The 21,417-nt window shown below is 36.4% G+C and overlaps 2 protein-coding genes across 4 annotated transcripts; one reads left to right on the top strand and one right to left on the bottom strand.

The window, feature by feature from the left end:
* Nucleotides 1-4,418: 4,418 nt before the first annotated feature.
* On the bottom strand, nt 4,419-19,503 carry LOC123536923 (AP-2 complex subunit sigma). Of its 2 annotated transcripts, none has more exons than XM_053548388.1 (4): nt 19,456-19,503; nt 17,166-17,315; nt 11,848-12,021; nt 4,419-6,143 (listed from the first exon to the last, which is right to left on the bottom strand). In XM_053548388.1, exons 1-4 carry the CDS (start codon nt 19,498-19,500, stop codon nt 6,042-6,044), a joined length of 471 nt encoding a protein of 156 aa, XP_053404363.1. In that variant the 5' UTR covers nt 19,501-19,503; the 3' UTR covers nt 4,419-6,041. The 2 variants fall into 2 exon arrangements, with proteins under 2 accessions (XP_053404363.1, XP_053404367.1); XM_053548392.1 differs by lacking the exon at nt 19,456-19,503 and adding an exon at nt 17,466-17,606.
* LOC123536914 (ubiquitin-like-conjugating enzyme ATG10) lies at nt 17,662-21,312 on the top strand. 2 transcript variants are annotated; one of them, XR_008371747.1, is made up of 3 exons: nt 17,662-18,351; nt 19,041-19,112; nt 20,364-21,312. XR_008371747.1 is itself a non-coding variant. In XM_045320422.2 (3 exons), exons 1-2 carry the CDS (start codon nt 17,742-17,744, stop codon nt 19,043-19,045), a joined length of 615 nt encoding a protein of 204 aa, XP_045176357.2. In that variant the 5' UTR covers nt 17,667-17,741; the 3' UTR covers nt 19,046-19,093; nt 20,364-21,312. The 2 variants fall into 2 exon arrangements, 1 of the variants encoding a protein (XP_045176357.2); XM_045320422.2 differs by having other exon boundaries at nt 17,667-18,351; nt 19,041-19,093.
* Nucleotides 21,313-21,417: the final 105 nt, after the last annotated feature.

The raw sequence follows: 21,417 nt of genomic DNA, 5'->3' as shown, positions 1-21,417 counted from the left end.
CAAGGTCACAACTTAGGGTCAAAGGTTTGAGCCTTCCATTTTGTGTCCGCTCTGTATCTCCTTATCCCCTTGAAGGATTCATATGAAACCTGGGTCAAATGATCACCTATCCAAGACAATGTGCAGAACTCATGAGTCAGCCATGTTGGCTCAAGGTGAAGATCACAACTCAAGGTCAAAAGTTTTAGCTTTCCATTTCGTGTCCGTTCTATATCTCCTAAACCCCTTGAAGGAATTATATAAAATTTGGGTCAAATGATTACCTCATCAAGATGATGTGCAGAATTTATGAGTCAGCCATGGTGGCTCAAGGTCAAGGTCACAACTTAGGCTCAAAGATTTGAGCCTTCCATTTTGTGTCCACTCTGTATCTCCTAAACCCCTTAAAGGATTTTCATCAATCTTGGGTCAGATGATCACCTCATCAAGGACTCACGAGTCAGCCATGTCAGCTCAAGGTCAAGGCCACAACTCAATGTCAAAGGTTTGAGCTCTGTATCTCCTAAACCCCTTGAAGGATTTTCATGAAACTTGGGTCAAATGATCACCTCATCAAGACGATGTGCAGAATTCAGGAGTCAGCCATCAGAGGGGTTTTTTTTGGCTGTTTTTATAGCCGTTATTCGGCTATATTCCCAATGCCAAAAATTATGTATTTTTCCCAAAATGAGTGCAAAAATTCCCAATCTACATTCTGAAAAAAAAAATTCATCAATATTGCACAAAAATTGACCAAATTATGGACAATTTGTAATGGAAGTGTGCTTAAGAGGTTCTGCAATGTGAAACAAGTGTATGAGAAAGTGCTAAAACTCATCCTTACTATATCCAATGGGACTAAATATTTCCCAATTTGGAACATTTACGTGTCATAATTCCCAATTTTGAGGGTATAGGCTATGTTCCTAAATTAGCTAGAAAAAACCCTGGCCATGTCAGTTCAAGGTCAAAGCTCAAGGTCAAAGTTTTACCCTTTCACTACCCATAACAGTGGCGGGGGATTTAGCTGTCTTTCACACTGCCTTGTTCTTTTTGAAGCTTTAGCAAAAAAATTTGTTCAAGCAAGCAATTAAACTCAGGTGAGAAATGTAGGGCCATCATGTCCCTATTGTTACCAAATGGATTTTATTAAAACTTAAAATAGTTGTTCCACCTTATCACCTACATCATATGACACAAGATCCATAACTCTGACACCAATTTTTCATGAATTATGTCCCCCATTTTCTTAGAATTTAAGGTTAATCTTGATGCATTTTCACTATATTTCAGTTATTACTAAATGGATTTGATTCAAACTGGAAGTAGTTGTTCTACATCATCACCCACATCATATGACACAAGGTGCATCAGTCTTGCACAAATATTTCATGAATTTTGCCCCATTTGCTTAGAATCTTACTTTTCTAATGTTTTGATACACTTTATCTTGATCACTCTTATTACTTAATTCTTTTGACACAGACTCGTTTTCATCCACATTGGAGTCATTAAACACTCTAGTGACAGCTTCAGCTTCCTCAGATGTGCCCAATTTTACTATCCATCATCGAAATAGTCAAGCGTGCTGTCTCCTGTGAAGCTCTTGTTTGTGTCCTGAGCATTTCATTTTAACCATTCAAGATATTGGCTTCATACTGGAGATGTAGGTAGGTGGCAATGTAACGATGTGCAGAGCGCATGAACCAGGCTGGTAGCTCAAAGATCAAGGTCAAATCTGCCCCCTCACACATTTGTTTATTGTAGTTTTGAACAAAATTTCAAGACTTGTGGATTTGCAGTAAATCCCAAAGTGGTCTATTTAAGAAATGATTTTTTTTTCGGTGTTCATGCGAAATGAACGACAAAATAGGATCGGCAAATCTGTGAGCTAGCACAATTCATGTTTAATTTGCCGATCCTAGTCTGACGTTCATTTTGCATGAACACCAGAAAAAAGTTTCATTTTTGATATTTACGTTGTATTTTCTTTCCATCTGTAAATATGTTTAAACTATAAATTGCACACATTTTGTTACATTTAACATTAAAATCAGCTTCCCGGCCATTCTGTTCACCAAACAGATCAAGTCCGAAGTTTTCCCTGACTATAAGCGGACATCGTTAAAACAGCAGCTCGTTATCACAAAGCAGCACTGACCCAACTTTGGCGCCTTTCCTTTTGCTGTTCATACGAAATGAACGTCATAATTTTCGTTGGAAAAGGATACGGGGAATGTTAATATACCCGTCTAAATGCACAAACAAAATAACATTTAATTCTTATTTCAATGGATCGACCCTAAAACTTTACCAAACTTTAAGCAGGTTAAGGTGTGTCGGGCACCGTACCTTCACATTTCATTTCCTGGTAAAAGTTACATAACACGAGTCACAACTGGAAGTTGCAATGGGGATATAGATAACAGATCAATCACCTGCAGTAACTGTTTCTGTCTTCATCTGTATTAAAACCCTGGTTTCATTTCGATACAACATTTTTCATAGACAGCCCTGGTAGGCTAGTGGTAAAGCAGTTGCATTGAGTGGGAGGTCAGTATTTAGCTCAACAGTCCTGTCATACAAAAGATATGAACAATGGTACAAGTTACTCTGGCTTAGAACTTATCAGTATTATTATTACGAGACCCAGTTTCAAATTCAGCCTAGGGACCATCAAGATAAACATTCTGACCATGTTTCATGAAGATGGGGTCATAAATGTGGCCTATAGAATGTTAATGATCTTTTCCTTTGATTTGAGCAGGTGACCTAGTTTTTGACCCCACATGATACAGATTCAAACGTGGCCTAAGGATCATCAAGATAAACATTCTGACCAAGTTTTATGAAGATTGGATCATAAATGTGGCCTCTATAGTGTTAACAAGCTTTTCCTTTGAATTGAGTGAGACACCTACTTTTTGAATCCACATCACTCAGATTTAAACTTGGCTTTGGAATCATCAAGATAAACATTCTGACCAAGTTTCATGAAGATAGGGTCATAAATGGGGCCTCTACAGTGTAAACAAGCTTTTCCTTGAGTGGTGACCTAGTTTTTGACCCCACATGACCCAGTTTCGAACTTGGCCTAGGAATCATCAAGATAAACATTCTGACCAAGTTTCATAAAGGTAGGGTCATAAATGTGGCCTCAAGCTTTTCCTTTAATTTGACCTGGTGACCTAGTTTCTGACCCCACATGACTCAGTTTCTAACATTGCCTAGAGATCGTCAAGATAAACATTCTATGCAAGTTTGTATCAAATCAAAAACATAAATTAAACCTCTATTGCTGAAAAGGCCAAAATAGAATATTTTATCCCTTTCATGGACAATAACTCCAGAACCCCCCATGATGGAATCTAGCCAGTTTTTGAAAGCAACCGAGATCTTATTGTGACCTAAATTAATTGTAAGTGTGGTTAAAATCAAATATAAAATGTCACTTCTATCATGTTCACAAGGTAAAAATTAACAAATTTTGGCTCTTTCAGGAGTCAATCAGGGGCTGTAACTCCGGAACCTATGGTAGGATCTGAATCCAAGATCTATTGTTGTTAAAGATATTTTGAAAGTTTGTATCAAATCAAACCATAAATGAAGTCTCCATATGGCTGCAAAAGCCAAAATGGCAAATTTCAGCCCTTTAAGGGGCCATAACTCTGGAACCCATGATGGGATCTGGCCAGTTTTCGAAAGGAACAAAGATACAAGTTAGATGGATTAAAATCGATTGCAAAATGTGGTCTCTATGGTGTTCACAAGCCAAAATAGCGAAATTTGGCCCTTTAAAGGCCATAACTCCAGAACCAATGATGGGATCTTGCAAGTTTTCGATAGACACTGAGAATTTATGCCAATACAAGTTATGTGCAAGTTTGATTAAAATCGAACGTAAAATGTGGTCTCTATCATGTCCACAAATAATTGTGGACAGACAACAATGACCTACGAAGGGCAATCACAAAAGCTCACCTTTTCACTATGCGACAGGTGAGCTAATGAAATGTTTACAATGGATGCAGGACCATCTACCATTACTAATGGCTCACCTTGAACATTTGGTTCAGGTGAGTTGAGAATGTCTTGACCATCTGACCTAGTTTTTGAATGCAGACCAGTTTACTCGTTCAAAACCATGTCAGTAGTCCCGAAGTGATTTAATGAGGCAAAAATTTTGACCAAGTTTTCATTACAAATGGGCCAAAATTGTGACCTCTGTAGTGTTAACAGTAAACTTCTTAAAGATGCAAGGTGATTACAATAGCACACTTTGTGTTCAGGTGAGCTAAAAACTCATTTCCACAAAATTAAACAAGTTCACAGTGTACTCATTTCAATCAGAGATAGGAACACGGTTGAAATTCCTATTCCAGACAAAACGAAAATGATGGCCTTGGATATTTTTGATCTGGCATAATGTTGAAAACTACTAAAAGTTGTATCTTATTTATTTGCACAAATTAAGTACATATACATGTCTATAACATATCTATTTAAAATTAATATATCACAATATTTATATACAAAACAAATGACATCTTTCTATGCAATGTAAGAAAGCAACACATAACCTTACTTAAAAGTGCATGTCGGAGAAAAGTTATTTTTTCGGAAACAGAAATTTTGCAAAAAGCCAATACTGAGTAAGAATGTACGGGAGTGTTTTGTATACCACTAATAAAATGATGTGATTCGGCAGATACAAACAACAGCAACAAAATTTCACACTTTAACAAATTTGATCTAGTTTGAATTCTGTCATATTCATGTTTGCTTTAAGTTTATACTGTAATGCAAACCTGAAGGAAACTTGATGGTACCAGAATGTAAACTTAGTGCAACTAATTATGATCTACAAACAATAAACAACATTCATATGACAATGAAAATCATAGATGTGATGGAATGTTTGTTGGTAGAGTTCATAGCATTTATCTTCCAAAGAAGATTTAAATTTCTGTTCAAATGTGAGCTAAGAATTAAAGGTAGGGGTTCTGAAAAAAAGTTGTGCTGAAAAAACATTGCTCATCTACAATAATTAATGCCAGTACAGTCAAACCTGTATTAATCAGCCAGTCAAGACAGTGGCATAGTCTGGCTGATTAAGACAAGTTGTTGCTTAAACAAAATGAAAAAGAGCAAAAAGTCAATTTGGAAAGTTAGCTGACTGTCTGCTTAAGGCAAGTGGCCACTTAATATAGGTAGTAGCTAAATACAGGTTCAACTGTACTTAAAATTTTGTTGATATTGAAGCTTATCATTAAATTTGAGAAAAAAAAACAAATTAAACATCAAGTTACATAAAGTTTAAGTACCCACTTGTTAATAATACAGCTTACAGAATGAAAGAGGTGGGGTAATAAATTAAAGCAGAGTACATACTAACAGTGTTAAATTAGCAAACATTACTGGAGTTCTAAACTTTCATGACCATTTTCCAAACATTTAAAATGATAGCCATTCACCAAAATATATTATTCTCTTTTAAAATGAAAATGGTATTATCAGCAAAACTAAGAACTGGTACATGTAAAATGGAGAATGAAATTGCACAAAATAGGTAGAATGCCGGTATAATACAAATACAGCTGAAACTAGATAACTCAAAATCTCTTGAGTGAAAATTCTGTCTTTTAAATCATCATCAACAATGAGATCCTATAAAAACTTATTCTGCATGTTAAAGTACAACTTTTTCCTAAAATCTCAAGTTTTTAACAGACTCTATGACTTTTAAGTTTTCTAGTTTGAACTGTACATGTAACAAACGTTTAATTTAGTGATCTTATAATGAAACTTCCTGTCCTTCTTGTGTACTACTTGCACTTAATAACATATGGTATTGAATATTCAGTGCATATGTATAATTTGCATGTTGTTTGTTTTCTTCTCCAGATTTCTTTCATCTCATGACCAGGACAAAGAAGAATCATTGAATAAATATATACTTCATATACTCCCAGTACTGTGCACCAAATTCCTAGACTTTAGATCACTTACAGGTTTTAAGTTACAGCGTACAATGACCAATGTTTTGAGTATAACTTGAATCACTACTCTAGTGAAGAAAGCATCAATAATTGCTTTAAAACTTTAGTTTGGCTAGTCTCTCTGATTTCTCCTGCCAGAAACATCTCATCCACTACACTATATACCTGAAAAACAAAAGGAAAAACATATTTATCATAAATACAAGGCAACTTAGATACTTTCTCACTTTTAATGGAATAGAAATGATCATTTAACAAGAGGACCATGATGGTCCTGAATCGCTCACCTGTCCCCACATGACCCAGTTTTGAACTGAGTATGACGTCGTTTTTTTCTATTATTTGATATAGTGACCTAGTATTTGAGCTCATGTGACCCAGTTTTGAACTTGACCTAGATACCAAGATAAAAATTCTGACCAAGTTTCATGAAGATCCATTGAAAAATATGGCCTCTAGAGAGGTCACAAGGTTTTTCTATTATCTGACCTAATGACCTAGTTTTTGAAGGCACTTGACCCAGTTTCAAACTTGACCTAGATACCATCAAGGTGAACATTCTCACCAATTTTCATGCAGATCTCATGAAAAGTACGGCCTCTAGAGAGGTCACAAGGTTTTTCTATTAATTGACCTAAGGACCTAGTTTTTAAAGGCACGTGACCCAGTTTCGAACTTGACCCAGATATCATCAAGGTGAACATTCTGACCAATTTTCATGAAGATCTCATGAAAAGTATGGCCTCTAGAGAGGTCACAAGGTTTTTCTATTTTTAGACCTAATGACCTAGTTTTTGACCACACGTCATCCACTTTCGAACTTGACCAAGATATCATCAAGGTGAACATTCTGACTAATTTTCATGAAGATCCATTGAAAAATATGGCCTCTAGGGATGTCACAAGGTTTTTCTATTTTTAGACCTAATGACCTAGTTTTTGACCGCACGTGACCCAGTTTCGAACTTGACCTAGATATCATCAAGGTGAACATTCTGACTAATTTCCATGACGATCCATTGAAAAATATGGCCTCTAGAGATGTCACAAGGTTTTTCTATTTTTAGACCTACTGACCTAGTTTTTGAAGGCACGTGACCCAGTTTCGAACCTGACCTAGATATCATCAAGATGAACATTCTGACTAATTTTCATGAATATCCATTTAAAAATATGGCCTCTAGGGAGGTCACAAGGTTTTTTAGCTCACCTGTCACATAGTGACAAGGTGAGCTTTTGTGATCACGCAGCGTCCGTCGTCCGTCCGTGCGTGCGTCCGTAAACTTTTGCTTGTGACCACTCTAGAGGTCACATTTTTTGTGGGATCTTTATGAAAGTTGGTCAGAATGTTCATCTTGATGATATCTAGGTCAAGTTCGAAACTGGGTCACGTGCCATCAAAAACTATGTCAGTAGGTCTAAAAATAGAAAAACCTTGTGACCTCTCTAGAGGCCATATATTTCAAAAGATCTTCATGAAAATTGGTCAGAATGTTCTCCTTGATGATATCTAGGTCAAGTTCGAAACTGGGTCACGTGCCATCAAAAACTAGGTCAGTAGGTCTAAAAATAGAAAACCTTGTGACCTCTCTAGAGGCCATATTTTTCAATGGATCTTCATGAAAATTGGTCAGAACATTCACCTTGATGATATCTAGGTCAAGTTTGAAACTGGGTCACGTGCCTTCAAAAACTAGGTCAGTAGGTCAAATAATAGAAAAACCTTGTAACCTCTCTAGAGGCCATATATTTCATAAGATCTGTATGAAAGTTGGTCTGAATGTTCATCTTGATGATATCTAGGTCAAATTCGAAACTGGGTCACGTGCCTTCAAAAACTAGGTCAGTAGGTCTAAAAATAGAAAAACCTTGTGACCTCTTTAGAGGCCATATATTTCATGAGATCTTCATGAAAATTTGTCAGAATGTTCACCTTGATGATATCTAGGTCAAGTTTGAAAGTGGGTCACGTGCCATCAAAATGTAGGTCAGTAGGTCAAATAATAGAAAAACCTTGTGACCTCTCTAGAGGCCATAATTTTCATGGGATCTGTATGAAAGTTGGTCTGAATGTTCATCTTGATGATATCTAGGTCAAATTCGAAAATGGGTCATGTGCCCTCAAAAACTAGGTCAGTAGGTCAAATAATAGAAAAACCTTGTGACTTCTCTAAAGGCCATATTTTTCATGGGATCTGTATGAAAGTTGGTCTGAATGTTCATCTTGATGATATCTAGGTCAAGTTCGAAACAGGGTCATGTGCGGTCAAAAACTAGGTCAGTAGGTCTAAAAATAGAAAAACCTTATGACCTCTCTAGAGGCCATACTTGTGAATGGATCTCCATAAAAATTGGTCAGAATGTTCATCTTGATGATATCTAGGTCAAGTTCGAAAGTGGGTCATGTGCCTTCAAAAAGTAGGTCAGTAGGTCAAATAATGAAAAAACGTTGTGACCTCTCTAGAGGCCATATTTTTCATGGGATCTGTATGAATGTTGATCTGAATGTTTATCTTGATGATGTATAGGTCAAGTTTGAAACTGGGTCAACTGCGATCAAAAACTAGGTCAATAGGTCTTGTAATAGAAAAACCTTGTGACCTCTCTAGAGGCCATACCCTTGAATGGATCTTCATGAAAATTGGTCAGAATGTTCACCTTGATAATATCTTTGTCAAGTTTGAAACTGGGTCACGTGCCTTAAAAACCTAAGTCAGTAGGTCAAATAATAGAAAAACCTTGTGACCTCTCTAGAGGCCATACTTTTCATGGGATCTGTATGAAAGTTGGTCTGAATATTCATCTTGATGATATCTAGGTCGGGTTTGAAACTTGGTCAACTGCGGTCAAAAACTAGGTCAGTAGGTCTAAAATTATTAAAATCTTTTGACCTCTCTAGAGGCCATATTTTTCAATGGATCTTCATGAAAATTGATCTGAATGTTCACCTTGATGATATCTAGGTCAGTTTCGAAACTGGGTCACGTGCGGTCAAAATCTAGGCTAGTAGATATAAAAATAGAAAAACCTTGTGACCTCTCTAGAGGCCATATTTTTAATGAGATCTTCTCAAAAATTAGTGAGAATATCCACCTTGATGATATCTAGGTAAAGTTAAAAACAGGGTCACGTACCTTCGAAAACTAGGTCAATAGGTCAAATAATAGAAAAACCTTGTGACCTCTCTAGAGACCATATTTTTCAATGGATCTTCATGAAAATTGGTCAGAATTTTTATCTTGATAATATCTAGGTCAAGTTCAAAACTGGGTCACATGAGCTCAAAAACTAGGTCACTATGTCAAATAATAGAAAAAACGATGTCATACTCAAAACTGGGTCATGTGGGAAGAGGTGAGCGATTCAGGACCATCATGGTCCTCTTGTTAGAGTTATGGCCCCTGAAATAGTCAAAAATGCATATTTTCACCTTGTGACACGCCTAGCTCAAAAAGTATTTGATATAGATTCATGAAACCTTGCATGTATATTAATCATGATATAACTTGGGCACCTCCTATTTTTAGCTCACATGTCACAAAGTGACAGTGTGAGCTTTTGTGATCACGCAGCGTCCGTCGTCCGTGCGTCCGTCCGTGCGTAAACTTTTGCTTGTGACCTCTCTAGAGGTCACATTTTTCATGGGATCTTTATGAAAATCGGTCAGAATGTTCATCTTAATGATATCTAGTTCAAGTTCGAAACTGGGTCACGTGCGGTCAAAAACTAGGTCAGTAGGTCTAAAAATAGAAAAACCTTGTGACCTCTCTAGAGGTCATACTTTTGAATGGATCTTCATGAAAATTGGTCAGATTGTTCACCTTGGTAATATCTAGGTCAGGTTCGAAACTGGGTCACTAGCCATCAATAACTAGGTCAGTAGGTCAAATAATGAAAACACCTTGTGACCTCTCTAGAGGCCATATTTTTCATGGGACCTGTATGAAGGTTGGTCTGAATGTTTATCTTGATGATATCTAGGCCAAGTTCGAAACTGGGTCAACTTTGGTTAAAAACTAGGTCAGTAGGTCTAAATATAGAAAAACCTTGTGACCTCTCTAGAAGCCATATTTTTCACAAGATCTTCATGAAAAATGGTCAGAATGTTCACCTTGATGATATCTAGGTCAAGTTCGAAACTGGGTCATGTGCCTTCAAAAACTAGGTCAGTAGGTCAAATAATAGAAAAACCTTGTGACCTCTCTAGAGGCCATATTTTTCATGGGATCTGTATGAAAGTTGGTCTGAATGTTCATCTTGATGATACCTAGATCAATTTCGAAACTGGGTCAGCTGCGGTCAAAAACTAGGTCATTAGATCTAAAAATAGAAAAACCTTGTGACCTCTCTTAGAGGCCATACTTTTGAATGGATCTTCATGAAAATTGGTCAGAATGTTCACCTTGGTGATATCTAGGTCAAGTTTGAAACTGGGTCACGTGCCATCAATAACTAGGTCAGTAGGTCAAATAATGAAAAAACCTTGTGACCTCTCTAGAGGCCATATTTTTCATGGGATCTGTATGAAAGTTGGTCTGAATGTTCATCTTGATGATATCTAGGTCAGATTCAAAACTGGGTCACATGAGGTCAAAAACTAGGTCACTATGTCAAATAATAGAAAAAAAAAACGATGTCATACTCAGTTCAAAACTGGGTCATGTTGGGACAGGTGAGCGATTCAGGACCATCATGGTCCTCTTGTCTATTTTTAGACCTTCTGACCTAGTTTTTTATCGCATGTGACCCACTTTCGAACATGGCCTAGATATCATCAAAATGAACATTCTGACCAATTTTCATGAAGATCCATTGAAAAAAATGGCCTCTAGGGATGTCACAAGGTTTTTCTATTTTTAGACCTAATGACCTAGTTTTGGAGCGCACGTGACCCAGTTTCGAACTTGACCTAGATATCATCAAGGTGAACATTCTGACCAACTTTCATGAAGATCCATTGAAAAATATGGCCTCTAGAGAGGTCACAAGGTTTTTCTGTTTTTAGACCTACTGACCTAGTTTTGGACAGCATGTGACCCAGTTTCGAACTTGACCTAGATATCATCAAGATGAACATTCAGACCAACTTTCATACAGATCCCATGAAAAATATGGCCTCTAGAGAGGTCGCAAGGTTTTTCTATTATTTGACCTACTGACCTAGTTTTTGAAGGCACGTGACCCAGTTTCGAACTTGACCTAGATATCATCAAGGTGAACATTCTGACTAACTTTCATGAAGATCCATTGAAAAATATGGCCTCTAGAGAGGTCACAAGGTTTTTCTATTTTTAGACCTACTGACCTAGTTTTTGACCGCAGTTGACCCAGTTTCGAACTTTACCTAGATATCATCAAGCTGAACATTCTGACCAACTTTCATAAAGATCCCATGAAAAATGTGACCTCTAGAGTGGTCACAAGCAAAAGTTTACGCACGGACGATGGACGCTGCGCGATCACAAAAGCTCACACTGTCACTTTGTGACATGTGAGCTAAAAATATTCATGTTATTTTTATCATGTTCCAGTCTAACACAGCTGCATATTGCAAATAAGGGTGACGAAACTTAACTTCTTGCTTCTACCAGCCAGTAATGAAACATTTCTCATAATTAATGCATATGTCCATTTTGAAACAAATCATGAAAGGTTGTCTAAAACTTTTAAATTCAGTACAAGTCACATACGTTTTCGAGTAACTATTGCTGACTTCATCCATTCATCTGTGAGAGTCAGACATTCAAATTTTAATGTGGAAAAATTTATTGTCTGGTCCAGCTATGCAACAATAGCATTTGTCAATCCATTCATACATTTAAGAACTGTGACTTCAAGCATACAATGCAACAATATTGGATACCAGTACCTTATAAAAGTTGAAGACTAGATCCAGCTCACACACATTATGGAAATATTCATTGAGGACTTCAACAAAGTTGTGTATTGCTTCCAAGTAGGCTAGATTATTGTCACTGACGTCCACACAAATACAGAAATATAACCCAGCATACCTTCTGTACACTATCTTGAAATTACGGAACTGAAATTAGAAAGAGGACAATGTGAAAGTAAAGGTCTTCTGATATTATGGAGATAAAGGTATCCTTTCTCATAACATTTGCTTTGTACAACAAGTTCTCTTTTTATTGTCAATTATATACAAAATCATGTACAAATACACCTCATTCTAGTCAGAAAGGATTAGAAGCATGCGATGATACCTCCTTTCATCATTTTGAACATTTACTGGTTATAGATACAAGTTGTAATAGATTTTATTGGCTAGAATACTAATGCATAACAAGAGCTGTCACAGGAGACAGCATGCTCGACTATTACGATGACTGAAAGTGAAACTGGGCACATCTGAGGAAGCTGGAGCTGTCACTGGAGTGTTTAATGTGGATGAAGATATTGGACAATAGTTTGAGTCTGTGTCAAAAGTATTAAGTAACAAGAGAGATGAAGATAAAGTGATTCAAAAATCAAAATATAAAGTAAGTATAAAAGGGACATGGTGAAAAGCATCAAAAGTAAACTGAAATTCGTAGCAAAAAGGAGGCATAATTTATGAAATATTGGTGCAAGAGTGATGGTCCTTGTGTCAAATGATGTGGGTGCTGATGTGGAAAAATTACTTTAACTTTAAATCAGGCCATTTAGTAATAACTGAGATAGAGTGAAGGTGCACCAAAACTTTAACCTGCAATTCTAAGTAAAAAGGGGGGGGATAATTCATGAAATTCTGGTGTGAAAGTTATGTACCTTGTGTCGATTGTAGGACATTTGCCCCCCAGGACATTTGCCCCCCAATGAAAAAATGTACTACCGGACATTTGCCCCCCAGTTGAAATGGCAGAGAGGACATTTGCCCCCCACTTCTTATCTTTAGAATGGACATTTGCCCCCCAATATTTTTGTCCTATGTGCCAGTAGATATACTGTGTTTTATGTTGTTTTATTATCAAAATTACTCTAAAAGGCAATTTTCAGTAAAAAAAAATACTATTTTATTGATAAAAATTTGATGAATATGTAAATTACATTCAGGTGTTAAGGTAAATAATAGCCCATTATTGAGTTATAAAAGTGCTCATAACAATGTTATAAGTTTTTAATTTGTGCAATGTTTTTAACACTCAAACTTGTTAATTTGGCAATTATATACTAGAAAGATGTAAGAAACAAAGATATTGTTATCTACAATATGATAATTATCTTCTACTAAGTTCCTAAAAAATCACTAGGGGACAAAAATATTGGGGGGCAAATGTCCGTTTCAGAAATAAGCACTGGGGGGCAAATGTCCTATCTACCATTTCCACTGGGGGGCAAATGTCCAGCAGTCCACTTTTTTATTGGGGGGCAAATGTCCTGGGGGGCAAATGTCCGGATCCCCTTTGTGTCATATGATGTTGTTGATAATGTGGAACAACTATTTTAAGTTTGAATCAAATCCATCTTGTAATAACTGAGATAGGGTGAAAGTGCATCAAAACTTTAACCTGAAATTGTAAGTAAAAAGGGCGGATAATTCATGAAATACTGGTGTGAGAGTTATGGCCCATGTGCCATATCATATGATATGATGTGGGTAATGATGAGAAATAACTATTTTAAGGTTGAAACAAATCCATCAAGTAATTACAGAGATGAAGAGAAAGTGCATCAAAACTTTGAGGTGTGGACGCGGAAAGACGCAGACGCCGGGTTGAGTAGGACAGCTCTCCATACTTCGTGTAGTCAAGCTAAAAATAATACCACCTTTTAAACAAGAGGGCCATGATGGCCCTATATCGCTCATCTGTTATCATTGCACTTGAGGACAAGAAGGTCCTCAGAAAAAATATCTAAGCCGAAAGGACAGGAACAACAAAGGGAAGAAATTTAACCAAAAAGAAAAAAAAAATCTTACAAGGTATAGATATGTCATATACACCAAAAAATTGGAGGTACCATCCATGTTGTACCACAGAAAAGTGGTCTCGGTTTTTCCCTACGGCCAATAATAAAAAAGTTACTAAAAATAAGCTATTTATAGCAACGTAAAAGGGAAGTAATTAAAAAAAAAAATATTGTAAGTGAACAAAAGAAGGATCTGCCAAATAAATCTGTTGACATAAATGAAATTTCAGATCAATATCTTCATTAGTTATGGAGAAATACCCATTTTAATTTGAAATAAAGGGAGGTAATCTGACATAAAATCAGTCCATAGTTACCTACCCTGATTGTCTCAGTCCAACTAATAACAATAATGAAATTTCAAATAAGTCCTATAAGTATTTACTGATATAAATCCATTTTGATTACAATCAGGGGAGGTAATCAGATATAAAATAACTCTGGAACCTACGATTGGATCTGATTTGTCACTGAATCCAAGATTTATTGTTGTTGAAGATATTTTGGAAGTTTGTATCAAATTAAAACCATAAATGAAGTCTCTATATGGCTGCAAAAGCCAAAATAGCCAATTTTGGACCTTTAAGGGGCCATAACTCTGGAACCCATGAAGGAATCTCACCAGTTTAAAAAAAGGAAGCAAGACCTTGTGGTGATACAAGTTGTGTGCAAGTTTGGTTAAAATCAAATCATAAATGAAGCTGCTATTGTGCAGACAAGGTCAAAATAGCTAATTTTGGCCCTTTCAGGGGCCATAACTCTGGAACCCATTACGGGATCTGGCCGGTTCAAGAAAGGAACCGAGATCTTATGGTGACACAAGTTTTGTGCAAGTTTGATTAAATTAAAATCATAAATGAAGCTGCTATTGTGCAGACAAGGTCAAAATAGCTAATTCTGGCCGTATCAGGGGCCATAACTCTGGAACCCATAACAGAATCTCGCCAGTTCAAGAAAGGAACCAAGATCTTATGGTGATACAAGTTGTGTGCAAGTTTGGTTAAATTAAAATCATAAATGAAGTTGCTATAGTGCAGACAAGGTCAAAATAGGTAATTCTGGCCCTTTCAGGGGCCATAACTCTGGAACCCATAATGGAATCTGGCCAGTTTAAAAAAGGAACCAAGATTTTATGGTGATACAAGTTGTGTGCAAGTTTGGTTAAAATCAAATCATAAACTAGAGATGCTTTTGAGAAAAGCGCATGTCTCCCACAACTGCCCCTATGAAAAATGTTAGTTTCTCTAGATGTTTTAGACGAGTGGATCCAATTAGATGGTCTGGATGAGTGGATCCAATCAGTAATTCAAGGGCCATAAATCAAAAGTGCCTGGGCGGATTTGGCTAGTTATCGAACTTGGGTAAGGTCTTATGGCCAAACACATTTTGTTCAAGTTTGGTGAAGATCGGATGAGAAATGTTTGACTTAGAGAGCGGACATGAGTAAAAAGGCCTATTTTTTCGGAAAATCAAGGGCCGTAACTCTAAAATGCCTGGACCGATTTGGCTGGTTATCGAACTTGGCCGAGGTCTCATGGTCAAATACATTTTGTTCAAGTTTGGTGAAGATCGGATGAGAAATGTTCGAATTAGAGTGCGGACAAGAGTAAAAAGGCCGATTTTTCGATAATTCAAGGGCCGTAACTCCAAAATGCCTGGACCGATTTGGCTAGTTATCGAACTTGGCCGAGGTCTCATGGTCAAACACATTTTGTTCAAGTTTGGTGAAGATCGGATGAGAAATGTTTGATTAAGAGTGCGGACATGAGTTAAAAGACCAATTTTTCGATAATTCAAGGGCCGTAACTCCAAAATGCCTGGACCGATTTGGCTAGTTATCGAACTTGGCCGAGGTCTCATGGTCAAACACATTTTGTTCAAGTTTGGTGAAGATCGGATGAGAAATGTTTGATTAAGAGTGCGGACATGAGTAAAAAGGCCAATTTTTCGATAATTCAAGGGGCTGCAACTCTAAAATGCCTGGACCGATTTGGCTAGTTATCGAACTTGGCCGAGGTCTCATGGTCAAACACATTTTGTTCAAGTTTGGTGAAGATCGGATGAGAAATGTTCGATTAAGAGTGCGGACATGAGTAAAAAGGCCAATTATTCGATAATTCAAGGGCCGTAACTCCAAAATGCCTGGACCGATTTGGCTAGTTATCGAACTTGGCCGAGGTCTCATGGTCAAACACATTTTGTTCAAGTTTGGTGAAGATCGGATGAGAAATGTTTGATTAAGAGTGCGGACATGAGTAAAAAGGCCAATTTTTCGATAATTCAAGGGGCTGCAACTCTAAAATGCCTGGACCGATTTGGCTAGTTATCGAACTTGGCCGAGGTCTCATGGTCAAACACATTTTGTTTAAGTTTGGTGAAGATCGGATGAGAAATGTTCGATTAAGAGTGCGGACATGAGTAAAAAGGCCAATTATTCGATAATTCAAGGGCCGTAACTCCAAAATGCCTGGACCGATTTGGCTAGTTATCGAACTTGGCCGAGGTCTTATGGTCAAACACATTTTGTTCAAGTTTGGTGAAGATTGGATGAGAAATATTCAAATTAGAGTGCGGACAAGAGTAAAAAGACCGATTTTCGGTAATTCAAGGGCCATAACTCCAAAATGCCTGGACCGATTTGGCTAGTTATCGAACTTGGCCGAGGTCTTATGGTCAAACACATTTTGTTCAAGTTTGGTGAAAATCGGATAAGAAATGTTCGACTTAGAGTGCGGACAAGCTTTGTGACAGACACACACACAGACAGACAGACTGTAGTAAATCAATATGTCTCCCACACCACTGTGTGGTGGGAGACATAATAAAGCTGCTACTGTGCAGACAAGGTCAAAATAGCTAATTTTGGCCCTTTCAGGGATCATAACTCTGGAACCCATAATGGGATCTGGCCAGTTCAAGAAAGGAACCGAGATCTTATGGTGATACAAGTTGTGTGCAAGTTTGGTTAAAATAAAATCATAAATGAAACCGCTATCGTGCAGACAAGAAATTGTTGACGGACGCACGCACGCACGCACGGACACACGACGGACGACGGACGAAGGGTGATCACAAAATCACATAGTGACAAGGTGAGCTAAAAAGGACTTCTTTATTTTGAAAAGAACAGCACACCATTTAATGCAGAAGTAGATAGTCATATATCTATTTGAAATTTCTTAACTCTACATAATATTTTCATGGCAGGCTTCATAAAATTATTTAAAACTTTTCTTTCAGTTTATGAAAGTAAATTTCAAAAATAATAAATCAATGTACCTCAACAAAGTTTGTATGTTTGGCATCCCTGACAGTGACTACAGCATGTACCTCTTCAATCAATTTCTGTTTTTCATCATCATCAAAATGCATGTACCACTTGGCAAGCCGAGTTTTCCCTGCCCTGTTCTGTATGAGTATGAACCGAATCTAGAATGTAAAGCATGCAAGACTTTTAAACACTAAAAAAACACTTCCATATGAGCAATTAATTGGAATATACTGAAAGACACTAATAGAATTTCAATAAATGTTCCAGTAATCTTGTTATTTGCAAAAATAAACAAAATGTTAATTTACCATTTTTAACCGGAAACACTCCCCCAAAATATAGTTATGCGAATAGACATCAGAATTGTTGTGGTCACGTAGAACCAATTTTTTTTTATTGATTAACCGATATATTCATTGATTTGAGGTGAAGTTTTTAATGACTTTTCTTCTGTGAAAGATCTGTGCTACCAGCCAGTTCTAAATGGATTCACTGGTGGTAGCAAAAGGAATCTTAAAGCGAAACCGGAAATTGATCCTGCAAAGTGAAAGTAGCTGGTGTGGAGTGAATGACATTGCTGTACGATGAATTCGGGATTTATTAATGAAGACGATTGTAAATCTTGTATGGAAGAGTTATTCAGACGATCCCAGAATATTTCAGATTCATGGGAGTTGTCAAGATTCAATGGAAAAACGTATCTAACTAAGAAAACACTGCAAACATGTTCATTCAAAGAAGACGACGTGAAAAACTTAAAATTTGATGATTTCAGTGATGGAATAGAACATGCTCATGAAGATGACAATTCAGTTGTCTGTGATGATAAGAATAAACAGGTGTTGATGTTTGAATATCATGTAATATACAGTGAAAGTTACTCCGTACCAGTTCTCTATTTCAATGTTTACAGACAAGATGGTAGCCTCTTGCCACTGGTCAAGGTGTGGGAACTTGTCCCAGAGTATTTTCGCGAGAGATTAGATGAAGACAAGTGGACATTCCTGACACAAACAGAGCATCCCTATATAGGGAGACCGTTCTACCAGCTACACCCATGTCATACTGATAAACTCATGGCCGCCGTATCTTCAGTGGAACAAAACCCAAGTGGAAGTCCGAGCAATTATTTGATTGGCTGGCTCAGCTCTGTTGGACCGGTAGTACTACTGAATATGCCATTTGAATATGTAGGTAGGTAATCTTCGTCTTCTTTTACTTCACAATGTGACTTGTAGGACTCTCGACTAAGAACATCATAGCAAATAAGTGTATCATTGTACAGTATGAATATAGATCTACTAATAAACTTTGATAATGTGACAGTTGACCTCAATACAATCGACATTGTTTATTTTCCAATACAGGTAAAACCAATAATTGTTTTACAATAGATCTGTAATGGATTATCTTTGAACATCCCTGCACTTATTGGACTCAACTGCTATATTATCAAAGCTTATTAATACACTAAAAGATATGTTTACATGTGTTTGTTTTTGTTTATATGTGTATTTTTTTCAGTCTGTTATTCTGAATGTATTTTCAGCTTTAAGTCCTATAGTAATTGCCAAGGAAACTGCAACATCAACTATTTATTATTTAAAGTCATTTTGTATAGGTTACGTACCTGTAGATCTATGTGATAAATGTTGTTTATATTTTTATATTTTATTTGTTTACAATATGATTGTATAATTTATCATCTGCAAGTGCACTTGTACACATCTGTAAAACACAAAATGTTAATCTAAAACTCACCAAGATAGTCTTTGCTTCTGTTCCGTTTGTATAGTCTCAGTTTAAATACTCTTTCAATGTCCAGTTTGTCCATGTCAAGGTCAAAGAAAGTATACCTATGCCTCGTAATATTACACTTCCAGGTTGACAAAGGACTCAGAATTTAGGCTACCAAGTTTGTGATCCATACAAGACGGTATGTAGTACCTTTACAAGTTGTCTTTTGCAGCTGAGTAATATATCGTCTCTTGAGAAAAGAACTTTATTCATAGATTATTATATATTTTAATTATTTTAAGCAATACAATAATTTATTTTATGCTTACCAATGAAATACTGTATTCTATCAGTTAAATATTTTCATATTTCATCACTCACAGTGTGAAAATATGAAATCTATATTTTCACACTGTGAGAGATAATTATAGCTCCACCCCCTCATTACATTGTGTATGAATTTTAAATTATTTGCTTAAAACAGGATGAAAATTGTACCCGCACTTTGTTCTTTATAGTATATTTCTCGATTCAAATTATTCTACTTAAAGAATTTCATACCGTTTTGCAGCAAGAAATAAAACAAAATGGAACTTTACGTTGCATGCGTCTTTAGGTCACAGCACGTCTGACGTCATGTCTGTTTACGCGCGTCTGTTTCCCGCGCTGAGATTAAAATAGTTGCAAAATGCACATCTCAACGTAATTGAGCATAAAATAAAAAGAAAATTTGTATGTTTTTCGTGAATATAGACTATATCTCACCTCGAAGTGAGAAAATTTTCACATTTTCACTCGCGCTAAGCGCTCGTGAAAATATTTGAAATTTTCTCACTTCTCAGTGAGATAATTATATTCCATATTCACTCAAAACAAACAAATATCCTCTATGTATTTTTCTTTCAACATTACACAAAAATATAGTATGCTTCTTCCATATAGCGTAGATAACGAAAAAGAAAACACAAAATGAATGGTTTTTATTAGAGTCATAGTTTCATCAATGAATACAGATATAATTTAGAAATCAGTATAATGATAATAATAATAAGATCGAAGAGTCTACTGCATTTTGCACAGTATGCCTTTCTTGGGGGTAATGTTTCATATATTTTTATCTGTTTTCATAGTCTTAATTTTATCACTGTCCTTATAAATAAAATGCAGTGACAGAGGAATACACCACAGTCAAAACTGGGCACTTTTCCCTCAGTCAGAAACTAAGGGGTAAGATGCAGTAAATCTTTATCCTCAAGTTGTCAGCCTGGTTCAGAATTAAATTATGACGGGTAATTCCATTTAGTGACATATATCTTTTGGTGGTCATAAGCTCGTTTTTGTTTTAAGGTCGTGTAATGAAATTAACAAATAATCAAGACCTTCGAGTGGTCTGTCGTCTAATTTGCCACGGAGTTCAGAGTAAAATTTCTGCATATGTATAATAAAATTTCTCTTATTGTTGATTTCAGATGACGAATAATAGATCAGCTGTTCTGATGAAAATTTAGTACGTGTCCGAATAGTGTATCACTATGAAATAGGAAAAAGGGGTGAACTGACCGCCTGAATAATGAGCAACGTGACAAGTATTCATATTTACACAAAGTGCACAACCGGACCTCAGTAATGGACTCCAATGCAGTACGTGTTACTGCTTTGGCCAGAGTACCAACAACATTATTAAAGTTTTTATACGCCCGAAAGGACGTGTTATGTTATGACGTTCGTCTGTCCGTCTGTCTGTCCTTTCTTCCTAAATTTCGTGCCCGCTCTGTAACTCTTGAACCCCTTGAAGAATTTCAAAGAAACTTGACACAAATGTTCAATATAATGAGACGACGTGCAGAGCGCATGTTTCGGTTGGCTTGCTTCAAGGTCAAGGTCACACTTAGGGGGTCAAAGGTCATACCCTCGGGCGTATATTTCACCACATTGCGGTACTATTTGTTTTATCTTCATATGTAAAATATACTGCAGAGAACAGAAAAAAGGTTTTGTTAATGCGTTATTTGTATAGATCTACACTTACTGAGAAATTAATATAACGTATATCAATGTTACGAAAGGCCCATTTATAACGTTGCAACGATTTTAATTTGCGAAAATTATCATCATTCCACGTGGGCACTTACTTACACAATTTTGTCTTTCCTTTTTATTATTTTTATGTAAAGCTAATACATTCATACCGAGATGTCAGTATTTAAGAATACTCGTCTTTACTACGGATAAAATCTGTGTAGTTACATCAAAAGTTATTCAAACTGTGTTTTAAGATATCCTATAAACTCTATCCACACGCACTCACGCATATAGCCTGGCACGCAAATTGTAAATAACTATATATGCATTTATAATGTCTGTCGAATAATTTACGTTTTCTTTATGTATGGTGGTACTTTATATTCTATGTGTATTTTATGAGAAATATTTTTTTTTGTAAACACTAACGTCTTGTTTGTATTATGTCAACTAAAAGCACAGATAAAAATTAACCTTGTTCTTTATCTTTAAAGTCGTTTT

This window comes from Mercenaria mercenaria, chromosome 1 (assembly GCF_021730395.1).
Source record: "Mercenaria mercenaria strain notata chromosome 1, MADL_Memer_1, whole genome shotgun sequence".
In the NCBI taxonomy this organism is placed as follows: domain Eukaryota; kingdom Metazoa; phylum Mollusca; class Bivalvia; order Venerida; family Veneridae; genus Mercenaria; species Mercenaria mercenaria.
The sequence above is the reverse complement of the archived record's forward strand: the minus strand, read 5'-3'. Positions and strand labels throughout refer to the sequence as shown.